Source organism: Hippocampus bargibanti, linkage group LG04 (genome assembly GCF_051943395.1).
Source record: "Hippocampus bargibanti isolate YZ-2025 linkage group LG04, ASM5194339v1, whole genome shotgun sequence".
NCBI lineage: Eukaryota > Metazoa > Chordata > Actinopteri > Syngnathiformes > Syngnathidae > Hippocampus > Hippocampus bargibanti.
This window is the reverse complement of record NC_142737.1, coordinates 30,043,352-30,062,170: the sequence shown is the minus strand read 5'-3', so window position 1 is coordinate 30,062,170 and position 18,819 is coordinate 30,043,352. Positions and strand designations below refer to the sequence as shown.

The 18,819-nt window shown below is 41.4% G+C and overlaps 1 protein-coding gene across 2 annotated transcripts in view; it reads left to right on the top strand.

Annotated features, from left to right (window-relative positions):
* The first annotated feature begins 69 nt into the window (after nt 1–69).
* ube2l3b (ubiquitin-conjugating enzyme E2L 3b) overlaps nt 70–18,819 on the top strand; it is a 30,714-nt gene continuing 11,964 nt past the window's right edge. Inside the window, exons 1-4 of one of the 2 annotated variants that reach the window (XR_016114770.1) lie at nt 70–177; nt 6,665–6,760; nt 6,837–7,023; nt 13,584–13,750. Coding sequence is in view for 1 of the 2 variants with exons in the window: in XM_088995075.1 (XP_088851201.1) it covers nt 151–177; nt 6,665–6,760; nt 6,837–7,023 (310 nt within the window). In the remaining variant the exon portion in view is untranslated. The remainder of the gene's footprint in view (nt 178–6,664; nt 6,761–6,836; nt 7,024–13,583; nt 13,751–18,819) is intronic. The other variant, XM_088995075.1, reaches the window with a different exon arrangement.

The following is an 18,819-nucleotide window of genomic DNA, read 5'->3' as shown; positions in this document are numbered from 1 at the left end:
CAAATGTCAGAAACAAAGAATAGGGATTGACGCTGAAAATCCCAGGTTCAGCATTCAAGGCAACGTCAACCCGGTGTCCCCTCCCTCTCCTACTCCGAGACAGATATTTTCTGCGCTGTGAATTCTGGGAAATTATACAGAAGTTTCAAGATGGCGGCGAGCAGGAGGCTGGCCAAGGTAAATCATCAGACTTCGTTGTTGTCCCATTACCTGTACTGTATTGTGTTTCGGTGTCATGGAGGTTCGCAATTGCGCGAATCCTTGAAACAAGCGGGCACTAGTTGACCTTGTTATGACCACTTATTGGTTCAATATATCAGATAGGTCGCTCCCTTGCTAATTTAATATTTCAGTGAAGTACCCGGCAAATTAGGGCAGCATTGGTGAGCAGTAAAAATAGTTGTACTAATAAATGTACTGATTTCACATGTCAGAACTTTGTCTTTTGGATAGTTATGTGTGGATGAGGAAGGCGTTGATGTTCCATGCCAGTCACATAAGATTGTGAAATCGTAAGATACAATGCGTCGAATTTGCTAATCAGCTAACTTGCTGTTCTCGGTTTTGAGCTGCGTTCAGCCCGTCGGCTAATGTATACTGAAATTAGTCAGAAGTTAGTGTTCAACTGTAATGGGGGATAATTTAAGGTTTTATGTGTAACATATTGCGATTGTAATTACAATGCGGTCGAAAGATGTTTTAAGAGTTCGTTGCGTTTAAAACATCAGCTGGTTCTTTCTGTTTCGTTTCTATTTATTTTTATTGTTTTTCAAGTCCAGTTGATGTGTGCTTGTATCAACTGACTTCTGTTGTTAAGATGGTTCAATACAAATCGTCATAATTGCATTTAACCTAATTAAACTAGTCGAGATTGTGTTGGTTTTTGTTAGGCCCAACACCGATCGGCTAAATACCAGGTAATTAGAAGTGGAAATCACTGATTTTTCGGGCCTTTTTTTAAAAAAACTAAATCTAGAACGAAAATGCAGATTAACTACTTTAGTTCATATTTTTACATCAATAAATTACACATTTTGTTTTCATATGTAAACAGAAGACAATATCAGTCCAAGAGAACACCACATTATCTTTTGCTTAAAATATAATGTAATGTAGCCACCCAAAAATATATATCTTCATCACTCCTATTTCATGCTCTACTATGTTGTTTTAAGTCCGACTGGATGGGGCCAGTGTTGGTGTCTGTATTTGTGTGTACTTGACTCTTTTCTCGACCAGCACTGAACTACATGCAAGTTAATCATTTACTGGGGCTGAAATCCTCCCATCTTGACCATAGGAAGGAGAAGAAATTGCACTTATCTTTGTGGGTGTGGCAAAAACAGATCTTAGTGCACTGCAAATTGGTTCACAGCCTTTTAGAACCCCATATTGCATACCTGCCAACTACTCCGGTTTTGCCGTAAAAACTATGGTTTTCGTTATCCCATTCCGGGTTACGGTTTAATAATGAAAATTATGATTTCCAGTGAAGACAATAGATAAAAAAATCTTCAAGATACATCGTAAATACTCAACGTTCATTAAAAATGAGAACAGGCGGGTCGACACTGTTAGCTTCCTTTAGATGAAATGCGCATGCGCATGGTACGGGTTTTTTCTGGAATCCAGTGTAACGGCTCATTCCTGTAATCGAGACTCAAGCGTTAGCATCGGTTTCATCATTGTCGTGTAATGTTATCTGCCGGAGAAAAATCTACGAAAAGTGTGAAATGTAAAGGAAAACTACAGTCATTTCATGAGAAATACTCCCAAGATTTTCTGGAATTACACTCCGGTCAATAAAAGGTGAAAATTATGCAAACTGCAGTGTTTGTCGGCAAGAGTTTTCGATCCAATCAGCGATGTGGGAACCAAGAAACACAAGTCGAAGGGGGTACCTTGGAAGAATTTAGTGTTTTTGCAGCGGACAACGCTTCTGTAATGTTTGGATCGAAGAAAGGGGTTGCATCGTATATCAATGAAGTATTGCCATCGACCTACCTACATTGCAGGTAAGCTTTCAAGTTTTTTTCTTAAGCTAATGAATAATTACGCACATTCTCACCCCTAATCAATCATGTTATTAAACTACCAATTTTCTTCTGGTCTGATGATTTGTGTACCATGATATAGATTATAAACACATTTTCATATCTGTTGACAGGTTGTTCCTGTCACCTCATGCACTTGACTGTACAGAAATGAACCAAGCAATTGCCTGTGATGACCTGCTCATAGATATCTTCTATTACCTGGAGAAGAGCAGTAAACGGAAACAAGCAATCAAAGCAATTCAGGTGGCGCTGTAACATAATATATATTTTCTGGTATTGACCCATCGATTCCAATACATGGCAATATATCAGTTACAAAGACCCAGGGCACAAAACACAAAGGTGACCATAACTCATTCACTAAGGTTACCTTAGTGTAATGTTCATGTAATAGAGCTATGTATGGTTGCTTTGGGGAACATGTCCCTGTTGTATACGGAAAAAATGAAAATTAAATGTAAAATGAACAGTTGGATTTATTGCATATGGTATATTCATGATGACCATTTCTTTAATATCACGCTTCATACAGTTCCTCACTATAAAGCCAAAATACATGCACAATTTTTCTCAAATGCAGTTATTCATTTAGCTTTTCACTATTTAGAAACATTTCATTCCATTTCATCCATAGTAGCAGGTGTATGAGTGAGCTCTGCTTGCCTAATCTCTTGTTCTGATTGTTTCACCTCTATTTTCAGGAGGAAGAAGGTGTGCCTTGTAGCGAAATCTGTACTGGTCATTTACCACAGTTTCGGTCAAGCCTGTCAACGAAAGTTCTTCGAAGCCTTATGACCAGAAAAATGACAATGACTGCTTCTAGCAACAAGTGCCACAATCTGACTCACTCAAATGAGCATTTGAAGAAAGCAAAAAAACTGCACAATGGAAAATAACAATGCTTGAGGTGTGAAACTGTTAGTTGTGAAATGTTTGATTCATTGATGTGAACATTGTTTAATGTAGATGTGCATATTTGAAGTAACAGTGTCTTACAATTCATGCCACTTTTCAAACACGATTGATTATTAAATGTTTGGTTGATTGTAAAGTTTCTGTTTTGTTTTCTTAAAATAGTAGCATGATTGACAAGTAGAAATATTGCTATTTTTTTCCCCAAAGTCCCAAAGTTTTTACTACTTTAAAGACAGCAATCCACAGAGAAAGCACTAATCAATGAGAAAAATTGCAAGGGATCACTGTAATTTCAACTGTCGAGAATCAATAGGGTTCAAAGGAATATGAGATCACTGACCCGATCTGGTCACCAGCTTAAATGGCTCTGTTGGAGAAGAAAGCAATCCGAGGAAGTCGCAAATCCTGATGGTTGGTGAATACCTTCACGGCCAAGAGATTGGTTAAGCGGCCAATGTTCCCAAAGTATCGCATCGATGCATTCCACCATGATGTCCCTGAACCACTGGTGGAAAGACTCTTTCCAATCCAATGTATGTCGTCGACCTGCACGGGATGACCAAGACAACAATCTTTACTTGATCTCAATGCCGATCAGGAAAGCTGTATCACTCTCAGATGTCTTTTCTCTCAGTTTTAGAGGCAACAAGTAGAACTGTTTCATGTAACGAAGAGTGTACAGAAAGTGCTCAAGAATGAGTGACTCCTTGTCTTTGTGTTGTCATATTTGTTTATTTTTTTTTGTTCTTTTGACTTCAAGAATGAAACGAATGAAACTTGTGTGTGAAGCTGAACAAGTAGGCATGAGAAGCCATGTTTAGGACAGTTCATGTTCAATATTTTATACATGTTAGAGAGATCAAGGTTTTTATTTTGTAAATGGTGTTTACATTGGCGGAAACCTCCCCTTTATGTGGGAGGAGTACATGGATGTGATGCACATATCCGCACCAAGTGTACCGGTACAAGCTAACCGTCATTCACTGACTTGACACTTCATCAACCTACCTTATTGTTAAGTGTAAAGATGAAAGAATCATTCTCTCTTGTGTTAGCCTCTGTGTCAGCTATTATCTCACCAACATACCTGCAAAAGTTAGAAAGGAAAACTGATATCGGTGTCCAAAATTAAGAACCAAATTCAATGTGTACATTAAAGACATTTTCCTCACCCGCAAATAAATGCACCCTGAGGGACATCCTGCATGACTCTCACTCCCCAGCCCTGACTCTAGGGACGGAGTGTTAAGAAATCTTGAGAAAATGTTTCTTTTTTTATTTCATCAGATATCCGCCTCATAAAAAAATCCCAAAACGGGGAAAAGTCCTTGTCTCACCCCCCATGGGTGGTGTCTGTCCCCCATTTTTAGCTCGGGTCCTCTACCACAGTATATACTATACTATACTACGCACAAATATTTTGGTAGACTATGCCAGCCACCTGGTTATGGCGCTCCATGAAGGCTTTCCCTGCGAGCATCTTACACCCTGCAGTGATGTGTTTGATTGTCTCAGGTGCCTCTTTGCACAACCTACACCTTGGGTCTTTCGTGGTGCAGTATATCCGTGCTTCTATGGCTCTGGTGTTCAGGGCCTGCTCTTCAGCAGCCAGGATGAGTGCCCCTGTGCTGTCCTTTAGGCCAGCCCTCTCTAGCCACGGATAGAACTTCTTGAGATCACCCACTTCAGCTATGGTTCCGTGGTACATCCCATGCAGGGGCTTTTCCTCCCATGATTGTCCCTCTTCCAGCACCTCATCCTCTGTTCCCCATTGTCTGAGACATTATCTGAGTACATCATCCGTTGGAGCCTTCTCTTTGATGTATTCATGGAGCTTGGATGTTTCATCCTGGACAGTGACTCTCACACTCACTAGTCCACGGCCTCCTTCCTTACGGCTTGTGTACAGTCTCAGGGTGCTGGATTTGGGATGGAACCCTCCGTGCATGGTGAGGAGTTTTCAGGTCTTAACATCCGTGGTCTGAATCTCTTCTTTTGGCCACCTTATTATTCCTGCCGGGTATCTGATCACTGGCAGGGCGTATCTGTTTATTGCCCGGGTCTTGTTCTTGCTATTGAGCTGGCTTCTTAGGACTTGCCTCACCCGCTGGAGGCATTTGGTCGTAGCCGCTTTCCTTGTTGCTAGTTCGAGGTTACCATTGACCTGTGGTATACCAAGGTACTTGTAGCTGTTTTCAATGTCTGCTATTGTTCTTTCAGGGAGTGAGACCTCTGCAGTGTGGAATACCTTGCCCCTCTTAGTCACTCCTAGTCCTGGCTGTGTGGATCAGGGAGTCTGTCCCTCTCACTCTTAGCACACAGCTTTATGTCATCCATGTGGAGGAGGTGCCTGTAGCTCCATTTCTGAGGCGGTATCCATAGCCTGTTTTGGCGGTTATTTGGCTGAGGGTGTTCAGTCCTATGCAGAACAGCAGTGGGGAGAGTGCATCACCTTGGTCTAGGCCTCATTTGATGGACACTGGACACTTACGTTCGTGGCTTGCCATTGGTTTCAAGTGTGGTTTTCCACATCCTCATCGAGTTTGCTATGAAGGCTCTCAGGGTCCTGTTGACCTTATACAACTCCAAGCATTCGGTGATGCATGTATGTGGCATATATATATATATATATATATATATATAGTAAAGTCTCGTTATATCGATATTCTCGGGAGTTGGAAAAAAGCCAAGCGCCATGAGCTCCCATTTTGTGCCTCTTTTTTTTTCTTTTTTTTTCTTTTTTTTTTGGGGGTGAGAGATGTTCCCCCAATGTTGCCTCAAAATGGCACATATAATTCTTTAATGATTGCAAACATGTATGCTTTCATCTTCAGAACTACAGTGTATTTGAATCATATTCAAAACTGGATGTGTAACAAGAAAGCATATTATCCGAATCTGAAGCCATTGTTTGGATTCACAAGCAATGCAAGACATCTTGGCGTAAAGTCATTTTTATTGGTGTTTTGCATTTGAATAAAAAGTGACATCGGTTGTCCTTTAATACGCAGTATGGAATGTTAATTTTCAAAATCATCACGCTTCAGCCGACAAAACAAACGTTGCAAGAAACGATTGCATTCATATACAGTACAGTGGGCATGTACATAACACAACAGGGAAACTGCAACGCTTACATCTTACTGTATTATGTATACAATTTAAAAAAGTCATCAATCTTCTTCTGCTTCCCATTTTTACCTTTTAACACAAACACTTCAATCTCGTCTGCTACACACAAGCTAGCGTCTGAAAATGAAAATGTCTCTGCTACACGGGTGCTGGTCACGTAACAAACTCGCGTGACCAAGTCGACCAATGGCGCGACCAATGTATCGATATAAACAGCAAAATGGCCGGCGGGGGATGAAAAGGAGCACCGTAATAACCGGATTATCGTAATAACCGGGTATCGTACTAAACGGTACTAATTATACATAAAAAGACTAGAAATGTGCAAGGGAAATGAAAATAATATCGTAATAAGCGGTACTATCGTTATAACCTATATCGATATAACGAGACTTTACTGTATGTATATTTGCACCCCCACTTAGCAGGACTAAGCACCTTCAGTGCTCATATTTGTATTTTGAGGAAAGTCCACTTTCATTTCTGTTTTAACGTAAAAGTATTTTCTTGTCCTTTACTTTGCCATTGATTACTCATCTATTCATTGTTTTTCTTCCCAGGAACTTGATGAGATTCGCAGATCTGGAATGAAAAATTTCAGAAACATTCAAGTTGATGAATCAAACCTGTTGTCATGGCAAGGGCTCATTGTTCCTGTAAGCAACTATTTATTTTCTGGAGTGTGACCACATCTTTGGGACCTCTCTTATATTGTTCTTCATTTGTGTGTAGGACAACCCTCCCTATGACAAAGGTGCTTTCAGAATTGAAATCATTTTCCCCACTGAATACCCTTTCAAGCCTCCCAAGATCACCTTCAAAACAAAGATCTATCACCCCAACATTGATGAGAAGGGGCAGGTGTGTTTGCCTGTAATCAGTGCAGAGAACTGGAAGCCAGCAACCAAAACTGACCAAGGTTGGTGTGTAATGACAGTGCTTTTCAAAACCATGTGTGGAGATATTGCCGAGTGTGCCGTGGGAAATTATCCACGCTATGTATACCTGTGGTGTTTCGCCTGACTTTTTATTTGTGTAGTACTCTTCCTAACCGTTAGGGAGCAGTAGCAGCTAGCTAATTGCCTAAATGCTTTGAGACAAGCGAAGTTTGCAGCTCAAGGCCTCACAATGAAAGGTATATTTCATTTAAATGTCCATTTACTGGAGATGTAACAGCACCAATATTCCCTCAAAGCTGAGGAACTGCGGTGTGGTCGTCCACTCTCTGTGCCCAACAAAACCTATCCAGCACAGTGAACGCACAGCAAATGAATTAGATATACCTGCCAACTACTCCAGTTTTGCCGTAAAAACTACCTTTTTCATTTCCCATTCCGGGATATGGCTTAATAATGAAAATTACAGTTTCCAAAAAAAAAACACTAATTAAAAAAAATCTTCAAAATAGTATGTTCATTCAAAACACGAGAACAGGAGATCGGCCAGCTAGATAAATTGCACAGGCGCGTGGTACATAACTGCTCATTCCTGGAATCGAGTCTCAAGAGTTAGTATCGCTCTGATCATTGTATAATGGCATCTGCTGGGGATAAATCAACTAAAAGTGTGAAAAGTTAAAGAAAACTAGTTGTGAGGAATACTCCAAAGCATTTCCTGGAATTATACTCCGGTCAAGAAAAGGTGAAAATTACACGTGTGTCGACAAGAGGACATGAAGGTAGCTGGTGTGAGAGAAGAGGATGCACAAAACCGGGTTATATGGAGGACACTGATTTGCTGTGGCAACCCCTTAAGGGAAAAGCCAAAAGGAAAATAAGGAGGCAGTGTGTCGACAAGATTTTTCGATCGGGCATGGAGAAATCAGCGACATGAAAGACCACGTGGGAATGAAGAAACACAAGTCTGGATCAAAAAAAGCGGTTGCATCGTATGTCAATGAAATATCGCCATCTACCTACATTGGAGGTAAGCTTTATTTCATTTTTTTCTATGCTAATGAATAATTAATTACACACATTCTCACCCCTCATCAATCATGTAATTAAACTCCCAATTTTCTTCTATGCTGATGATTTGTGTACCATTATATACAGTAAAGTGTTGTTATATCGATATCGGTTATATTGATAATACTGCTTATTACGATCCCATTTTCATTTCGCGTGCACATCTCTAGTCTTTTTATGTATAATTAGTTCCGTTTAGTACGATTCATGGTTATTACGATAATCCGGTTACTACGGTGCTCTTTTTCATCTCCCGCCGGCCATTTTGCTATGTTTATATCGATACAAAAGATACTTAATGTGAATTGATATTTGCTTAGGGGTTTCTATACAGTACCACCATTATCGAAATCTGTATCGGTCACGCCGTTGGTCACGTGGCTTAGTCACGTGACTAGCTCGCTTGCCTTGCGACCAGCTTCCGTGTTTTGAATTGTCATACGCGAGCACAATAAAAAAAGGTGTAGCAGAGCTTATATACAGTACTGTTGTTCAACACCAATTTAAACCATGGGGAAACGTAAGAATTGTGATCTCGGAACGAAGTACAAGGCAATAGTGGCTGTCGAGGAGAATCCAACAAGGAGCAAATCCTCCATCGCGAAAGTGTTAGACGTGTCGCAGAATACTTCATCTCAACGTAAGTAATGTAAACGTTGCAGTTTTTGTTTTCCATACATGTATTTAATTGTGTTGTATTCAGATATCTTTATCGCTTGCAACAATCACTGTTTTTCATGTTTGTATATGTTGGCGTTCGTGGTTTCGTGTGTATAGAACGTGAGGATTTTGCATTGGTTGCATTTTTGAAAGGAAATAGTCATTTTTAAAGTGTAAAGACATTTTTATTTTATGCATAAGTTTATTTTTCACTTCACTACTGTACAAAAAGCATGCTAGATACGCAATCCATGAACCCAATGATAAAATTGCATGCCATCAAAGATCCCCCATTTACATATTGCCCCCCCCCCCCCTTTTTAATGCAGTTCGGCGCCGGACAGATATATCGATAGTACGGTTATATCGACATTTTTTCTGACTCCCGAAAACATCGATATAACGAGACTTTACTGTAGATTATAAATAATTGTTCACATCTGTGTATACACGTTGTTCCTGTCACCTCATACACTTGGCTGTACAGAAAAGAGCCAAGCAATTGCTTGTAAAGCTGGATGACTGGATGACCTCATAGATATCTTCTATTACCTGGAGAAGAGCAGTAAACGGAAACAAGCCCCCAAAGCAATTCCGGTAGAGCTGTAACATTATATATGTTCTGGTATTGAACCATTGATTCCAATACATGGCAATATATCAGTAACGGAAAAATGAAAATTAAATGTAAGATGAACAAATTTATTGCATATGGTATATTCATGTTGACCATTTCTTTAATATCACGCTTTGTACATTTCCTCGGTACAAAGCCAAAATACATGCACACCTTTTCTCAAATGCAGTTATTCATTTAGCGTTTAAGCTCTCCCATTTATATATCCCTAATCTCCAGCCATGGCGGCGCCGGACACAGCTATGATAGGTCCCTACTCTCAGGTTGGGGGGAGCAGAGGACCACTCCCTGTTGGCCCCACTGATTGTTCCTACATTCCTGACTAACGACTGGCCCATTTCCCCCACTCCCACCGTTATCACCTCATCAGCATTACGAATGTTGCCTAACCTGTTTTGCCTAAGTAGGCTATTGTATGAACGATCCAAATTGAACCTCACCCCACCAGACCGGTTTAATGAAGGATTTTGTTGTTTTATAAGCATCGCTTCTTTTACCCCTATTTCAAACCATCTATGTTATTTCGCTAAGATTTTAACCTCATTGTCAAATGAGTGGTTGCTAGATGCAAATGTACTGCCGATTGAGGCCCACTCGTATTATCCCTGCAATGTTGATAAAGTCTTATTACTTAATACTACGTATTTTCAATTTGGGGATAATTTTTATAAACAAATTCATGGTTGTGCTATGGGCTAACCAGTTTCACCCATAGTGGCTAATCTGTACATGGAAGATATGGAGAAGAGAAACAGGCCCTCACATCCTTCCCGGGGACAAAACCTAGACACTGGCTTAGATATGTGGACGATACTTTTGTCATAATTAAAAAACAAGAAATTCAATCATTCACAGATCACCTCAACTCTGTAGACATCAACATTAAATTTAGTCGTGAGGACATTAAAGAGAACCAACTAGCCTTCTTGGATTGTAAAGTAATTATAAAAGAGGACAGAGCGCTAAAAACAGAAGTCTTTAGGAAGGCGACGCACACTGACCAATACTTACTGTTTGACTCTAACCACCCTTTACAACACAAATTAGGAGTTATCAGAACCCTCCAGCATAGGGCTAAAGTAATACCAACTAGCATTGAAGGATATAATAAAGGAGTCAAAACATATCAGGCGAGCACTCACTAACTGTGGGTACCCTCAGTGGTCATTCAACAAATGTCAGAAAGAAAGAATAGGGAATGAAACCAATAATTCTCAAGATACAAAAAGGAGAGGAGTAGCAGTACCTTACATTGCAGGAGTTTCTGAAAAATTACAGAGTCCTATGGCACCACAAAATTCCTACTTATTTCAAACCGATAAACACGTTAAGGCAAAAATTAGTGCATCCAAAAGATAGACTACCAAATGAAAAACAAAGTAATGTAGTTTATTCCATACATTGTAAGAATAAAAATTGTAAAGAGCAGTACATTGGGGAGACTCAACAAATTCTCAAAAAAAGACTTTATCAACATTGCAGGGATAATACGAGTGGGACTCAATCGGCAGTACATTTGCACCTAAAAGCTAGCAACCACTCATTTGACGACAATGAGGTTAAAATCTTAGCGAAAAAACATAGATGGTTTGAAGGGGGGTAAAAGAAGCGATTCTTATAAAACAACAAAATCCTTCATTAAACCGGTCTGGTGGGGTGAGGTACAATTTGGATCGTTCATACAATAGCCTGCTTAGGCAAAACAGGTTAGGCAACATTCGTAATGCTGATGAGGTGATACCGGTGGGAGTGGGGGAAATGGGCCAGTCGTTAGTCAGGAATGTAGGAACAAACAGTGGGGCCGCAGGGAGTGGTCCCCTGCTCCCCTCAACCTGAGAGTAGGGACCTATCATAGCTGTGTCCGGCGCCGCCATGGCTGGACATTAGGGATATATAAATAGGGCCGATACGACCAGTCAGACTTTAGTTTGCTGACGAAGCCTCTTGGATAGGAGGCGAAACGTCCGAAACCTTCAAATTTGTACAGATGACGGCTCATCGATTTCATCCATAGTAGCAGGTGTATGAGTGAGCTCTGCTTTCCTAATCCCTTGTTCTGATTGTTTTACCTCTAATTTCAGGAGGAAGAAGGTGTACTTGTGGCTAAATCTGTGCTAGTCATGTACCACAGTAATGCTGACTGAGCGCATATTCAACAAAATCAAAACAGAGTTTCGGTCAAGCCTGTCAACGAAAGTTCTTGGAAGCTCTTGGAAGCCTGCTTCTGGCAACAAGTGCCACCATCTGACTCACTCAAATGAGCAATTGAAGAAAGCAAAAAATGCACAAGAAAATAACAATGCTTGAGGTGTGAAATTGTAAACTACAGTCGTGAAATGTCTTACAGTTGTAACAATGTCTTACAATTCATGGCACATTTCAAACAAAATTGATTATTAAATGTTTGGGTGATTGTAAAATATTACTTTTGTTTTCTTTTTAAAATAGTATGGACAAGTAGAAATATTGGGATTTTTTTCACAAGCACAGTAAAGAAAATAAGTATATGAACAGCCTGCTATATTGCTAGTTCTCCCACTGAGAAATCATGGAGGGGTCTGAAATTTTCATGGTAGGTGCATGTCTACTGTGAGAGAGATAAAATAAAAAGAAAAATCCAGAAATCACAATGCATGTTTTTTCACGATTTATTTGTGTGATATGGCTGCAAATAAGTATTCGAACACCGGGGAAAATGAATGTCAATATTTGGTGCAGTAGCATTTGTTTGCTATTACAGAGTTCAAACTTTTCCTGTAGTTTTTCACCAGGTTTGCACACACTGCAGGAGGGATCTTGGCCCACTCCTCCACACAGATCTTCTCTAGTTCAGTCGGGTTTCTGGGCTTTCGCTGAGAAACACGGAGTTTGAGATCCCTCCAAAGATTTTCGACGGGGTTTAGGTCTGTAGACTGGCTGGGCCATGCTAGAACCTTGATATGCTTCTTACAGAGTCACTCCTTGGTTTTCTTGGCTGTGTGCTTTGGGTCGTTGTCGTGTTGGAAGACCCAGCCACGACGCATCTTTAATCCTCTGACTGAGGGAAGGAGGTTGTTCCCAAAAATCTCAATACAGGGCCACAGTCATACTCTCTTTAATGCAGTGGACTTGTCCTATGCATAAAAATGCTATCACACCCATGCTTCCTTTGCATGATGCTACCACACCATGCTTCAGAGTAGGGATGGTTTTCTTCGAATTGTACCCTTCATTCCTCCAAACACGCTTAGTGGAATTATGACCAAAAAGTTCTAATCTGGTCTCATCTGACCACAAAACCTTCTCCTAAAATAATAATCATAATAATAATAACAATAATAAATTTCATTTATAAGCGCTTTTCAAAACTCTCAAGGTCATGCAAATGGTCATATGCAAACTTCAGACGGGCCTTGATATGTGCTATTTTATGATGTGATATTTTGCATCAAGCTCCGATTGAGATTGATCGTCATGTTTAGCTTTTTCCATTTTCTAATGATTGCTCTAACAAAGGAGCTTTTTTCCCCAAGCTGCATGGCAATTGCTCAGTAGCCCTTTCCAGCCTTGTCTTTGGACAGCTCTTGGGTCTTCGCCACGTTACAAGTTAAAGTCTTACTGATTGTATGGGGTGGACAGGTGTCTTTATGCACCTAATGACCTGAAACGGATGCATCTGATTCAAGATGATACCTGGAGTGCAGGTGGACTTTTAATTAGGAAGACTAACAGGTCTTTCAGGGTCAGAATTCGAGATGAGACAGAGGTGTTTAAATACTTATTTGCAGCTGTATCGCATAAATAAATTGTTAAAAAATAATGCATTGTGATTTCTGATTTTTTTTTTCTTTTTAGTTTATCTTTCTAATAGTAGACATGCACCTACGATTAACATTTCAGACCCCTACATGATTTATAAGTAGCAGAAATCGCAAAATAGCAGGGTGTTCAAATACTTATTTTCTTCACTATATCTTTCACATTGATCAACATTTGTATGTTGTTTTCTGCCTCATTTTAAATAACTGGAATGTGGTTCGGCTTCATGGGGGGGCTTTGCCCCCGTGCCCTCCTGACAAGGACTTTGTCCTGGACCAACCGGGGCCTGGACCCCAGCATATTACTAGGCTTTTCTGGTTTCAAAAGTTGGCACCTATGATTAGATGTACTGTATCACACGATGCGATCACGGCATTGACAGCACTTGCGCATGTTCTCTGCTTCTTACGATAACAGTGCGGCGGCGACAAGTTGCGCCAATGCTAAGGTTTTATCATGGCGAAGCGACCCGGCTGGGATTGCGATACGTCGACTCCCCAAACCAAAATAAAAATGAAGTGCGGTGCTTTTAAGTTGGAATGGCTGTCGCAGTCTGCAAATAGAAGAACAAGCAGTGAAACTGGGTGAGACATTTTCTTTTTCGTGTGAGAAAGGTCTGCTCTGCAAAATATGCAGCAAAGCTAAAGTTGTAAGCGAATCTTCTGATGGAAAAATATGGACGAAATGGAAGTGCGACAGCCTCAAGCGACACGACATGTTCAGCAGAAAAAGTCATTTAAAGGACAACCGACGCCATCGGACACGTTGTGTCCATAATTTGTAAAATCACTTCAAATGACTTCTCCTGAGCGTATTTTACAAAGATTCCACCGCATATAGATATATGTTACGTTTTAAGACTCGTGCTGAATATTCTGTAAGTCTTGTTTTCGAGTTGATGACGATCCCCTACGTGACGCCCTGACCGAGAAAGCGACACACAATGTATTTTGCGGTACTTTGTTTGTCCTGAAACTTTGTATTGATCCGTGTTGATGGCAAAATTAAAGGGAAAACACATAACGCGATGGTGAATCGTTGTGTGTTGCACCAAGACTATTTGATATTCGCTGACACAAATTCCCAGCAGACAAATCGGACCATTTCCAACAAAGCTTGGGCGCCATCTTGTGCATTTTCTGGGAGGCTAAATTGCTGTCATTGACGGCTCATATTGATATGGGAGGACTCCTTTAATCGACTCTTCAGAACTATTTGAATCATATTCATAACTGGATGAGTAACAAGAAAGCATCTTCTCCGAAACTGAACTCCGTGAGCCTATTGTTTTGTTTCTTGGGCAAGGCAAGACGCCTTGGTGTGACGTCATGAACTGGGGGCCGGACTTTCGGAAAATCCCCAATTTCGAGCTGATTGTTGGCAGTTTTTGGACACTAAGTCATTTTTATTGGTGTTTTGCATTTGACTCAAAATATCAGCCTGCGTGTTTTGGGTATTTTAGATGCTATTAACTCTTCTTTTCCTTTCGGCTTTTCCCCTCAGGGGTCGCCACAGCGAATCAATGTCCTCCATCTATCCCGGTTTTAATAATAATAATACATTTTATTTCAAGCGCCTTTCAAAACACCCAAGGACACTTTACAATAAAAACAATAAAACAAAGCACATAACAATAAAACCATAAGTAAAATGATACATAAAATAGCAGATAGAACTATACATTGAAAGCAATTTTAAACAGGTGGGTTTTGAGGTGAGCCTTGAAAATAGGGAGGGAGTCAATATTGCGGATGTTGGGTGGAAGAGAATTCCAGAGTTTGGGAGCAGAGAGGCTGAAAGCTCTGCATCCCATCGTGGTGAGACGGGCAGAGGGCACATAGAGGTGAAGGGAGGACGAGGATCTGAGGGACCGAGAGGGAACAGAGAATTGAAGCAGGTCAGAAAGATAGGAAGGGGCAAGGTTATGGATGGCTTTGAATGTAAACAGAAGTATTTTGAATTCGATACGATGTTTAACAGGTAGCCAGTGGAGTTGCTGGAGGACAGGGGTGATGTGGTGAAAGGAGGGGGTTCTAGTGATGATCCGGGCTGAAGAATTTTGGACGAGTTGGAGTTTATGGAGAAATTTCTGGTTGATACCGAAGAGAAGTGCGTTGCAATAATCGATGCGGGAGGTGACGAGACTGTGGATAAGGATAAGGATTTTGTGCATCCTCTTCTCTCACACCAGCTACCTTCATGTCCTCTTTGACCACATCCATAAATCTCCTCTGCGGTCTTATTCTCGGTCTCCTGCCTGGCAGTTCAAGAATCAGCATCCTTCTCCCGATATAGTCACTCTCTCTCCTCTGGACATGTCCAAACCATCTCAGTCTGACTTCTCTGACTTTCTCTCCAAAGCCTCTAATATGAGTTGTCCCTCTAATGTACTCATTCTTGATCCTATCCAACCTGGCCACTCCCAAAGAAAACCTCAACATCTTCAGCTCTGCTACCTCCAGCTCTGCTTCCTGTCTTTTCTTCAGTGGCACTGTCTCCAGTCCAAACATCATGGCTGGTCTCACCACGGTTTTATACACTTTTCCTTTCATCCGAGCTGAAACCCTTCTATCACACATCACACCTGACATTTTTCTCCAGCCGCTCCAGCCTGCCTGGACACGCTTCTTCGCCTCTTTTCCACACTCTCCATTGCTCTGGACAGTTGACCCCAAGTACTTAAAATCCTCCACCTTCTTTATATCTTCCCCCTGTAGCATCACTCTTGCACTTGAATCCCTCTCATTCACACACATATATTCCGTTTTGCTGCGACTGATCTTCATTTCTCTCCTTTCCAGGGCATATCTCCACAGCTCTAGTTTCTCCGCCACCTGTTTCCTGTTCTCGCTACAGATCACAATGTCATCTGCAAACACCATGGTCCAAGGAGATTCTTGTCTAATATCGTCTGTCAGCCTGTCCATCACCATAGCAAACAAGAAGGGGCTCAGAGCTGACCCCTGGTAGAGTCCCACCTCCACCTTGAATTCCTCAGTCATACCGACAGCACACCTCACAACTGTCTTACGGTCATGATACATGTCTTGTACCGCTCTAACATACTTTTCCGTCACTCCAGACTTCCTCATGCAATGCCACAGCTCTGCTCTGGGCACCCTGTCATACGCTTTCTCCAGATCTAGAAAGACACAATGCAATTCTTTCTGACCTTCTCTGTACTTCTCTATCAGTATTCTTAAAGCAAACATTGCATCTGTCGTACTCTTTTTTTTTTTTTTTTTTTTTTTTTTTTGGCATGAAGCCATACTGCTGCTCACAAATGTTCACTTCTGCTCTTAGTCTAGCTTCAACTACTCTTTCCCAGAGTTTCATTGTATGGCTCATCAACTTTATTCCTCTGTAATTAGTACAACTCTGCACATCTCCTTTGTTCTTAAAAATTGGCATGAGTACACTTTGTCACCATTCTTCAGGCATCTGTTCACCATCTAAAATCTTGTTTAATAACCCAGTCAGGAACACCACCGCCACCTCACCAAGACACTTCAATACCTCGATTGGTAAATCATCAGGCCCGAGTGCCTTTCCCCCCTTCATCCTCTTCAGCGCCCTCCTCACTTCATCCTTGTCAATGCTTGCTACGTCTTGGTCCACAACAGTCACGTCTTCTACTCTTTGTTCCTTCTCATTTTCCTCATTCATCGATTCTTCAAAGTACTCTTTCCATCTTGCCATCACACTACTGGCACCTGTTAATACATTGCCATCTCTATCCTTAATCACCCGAACCTGCTGCAGGTCCTTACATCTTTGTCTCTCTGTTTCGCCAGCCTGTAAAGATCAGTCTCGCCTTCCTTGCTGTCCAGCCGAGCATGTAAGTCATCATAGGCCTCTTGTTTGGCCTTTGCCACCTTTACTTTAACCTTGCGCTGCATCTCCTTGTACTGCTGTCTACTCTCGTCCGTCCTCTCAGAGTCCCACTTCTTCTTTGCTAACCTCTTTCTCTGTATATACTCCTGCACCTCCCCATTTCACCACCAAGTCTCCTTATCTACCTTTCTCCCACTCGATACACCAAGTACTCTCCGACCCGTGTCTCTGATTATGTTCGCTGTAGTTTGCCAGTCATCTGGAAGGACCTCTTGCCCACCCAGTGCTTGTCTTACCTCCTTCCTAAATGTCATGCAACACTCTTCCTTTTTCAACTTCCACCATTTTGTCCTCACTTCAGCCTTTGGTTTCTTCATCGTCCTCACTGCCAGCGTCATCCTACACACCACCAACCTATGCTGTCTGGCTACACTCTCACCAACCACTACTTTGCAGTCACTGATTTACTTTAGATGGCGCCGTTGACACAAAATGTGGTCTACCTGTGTACTTCTGCCTCCACTCTTGTAGGTCACCCTATGTTCCTGTCTCTTCTGAAAGAAAGTATTCACAATAGCCATTTCCATTCTCTTAGCAAAGTCAACCACCATCTGTCCTTCAGCGTTCCTCATCTGGAGTCCAAACCTGCCCATCACCTCCTCATCATCTTTGTTTCCTGCGCCAACATGTCCATTGAAGTCTCCACCAATTACAACCCTCTCACTTCTCGGGATGTTCTGTATGACTTCATCAAAGTCCAACCAAAATTTCTCCTTCTCCACCAGCTCACATCCGACTTGTGGGGCATACCCACACACAACATTGAACATCACGCCTTCAATTTCTAGCTTCAGACTCATCATTCTATCTGATACTCTTTTTACTTCTAAGACATTCCTAACAAACTCCTCTTTTAAGATAACCCCAACTCCATTTCTCTTTCTGTCTTCACCATGATAGAACAACTTTAACTCTGACCCTAAGCTTCTAGCCTTGCTCCCTTTCCACCTGGTCTCCTGGACACACAGTATGTCTACCTTCCTTCTCTGCATCATGTCAACGAGCTCTCGACCTTTACCTGTCATTGTTCCTACATTCAAAGTTCCTACTCTTAGTTCTATACTCTTGGCGTTCCATTTCTCTCTTTTCCTCCGGGCACACCTCCCTCCTCTCCTTCTTCGACCAACAGTAGTCCATTTTCCACTGGCACCCTGAAGGTCAACAGTACCAATGGCGGCCGTTGTTAACCCGGGCCTCGACCTATCCGGTATGGAATTCATAGGTTTGATTCGCATATTTGTTTTGGCAATTTTTTTTACGTCGGATGCCCTTCCTGACACAACCCTCTGTATTTATCCGGGCTTGGGACCAGCACAATAAGACACTGGATTGTGCCCCCTTGTGGCTACATTTTTAGATGCTATTAACTGCCAGATTTTTTTTTCCCAAAAAGCCAAGAAAACAAACGTTTTCTGCAGAGAAGGAAATTCTTTTAGCACTTTCTGTAGGAGTTGGGGTGATACTCCACTCGGACCAGGCTCTGTACAATTATTTACTAACATCATACTGTACCATTTTCATCTCACAGCATCAAAGAGGTAAAAAAGGCATTGACAATGCGCTTGAGACATAATAGTAGCACCACATGTGCGCTTGTGATGTCATAGGATTAACCTAACTGTACATAACTCGACGAACTGGGACTTTTGAACATCTGAACTACAGTGATCCCTCGCTACTTTGTGGTTCACTTATCGCGGCTTCAGTGCATCGCAGATTTTTTTTCAGGGAAAAACGTTTTTTTTGAAGGAGTCTTTCT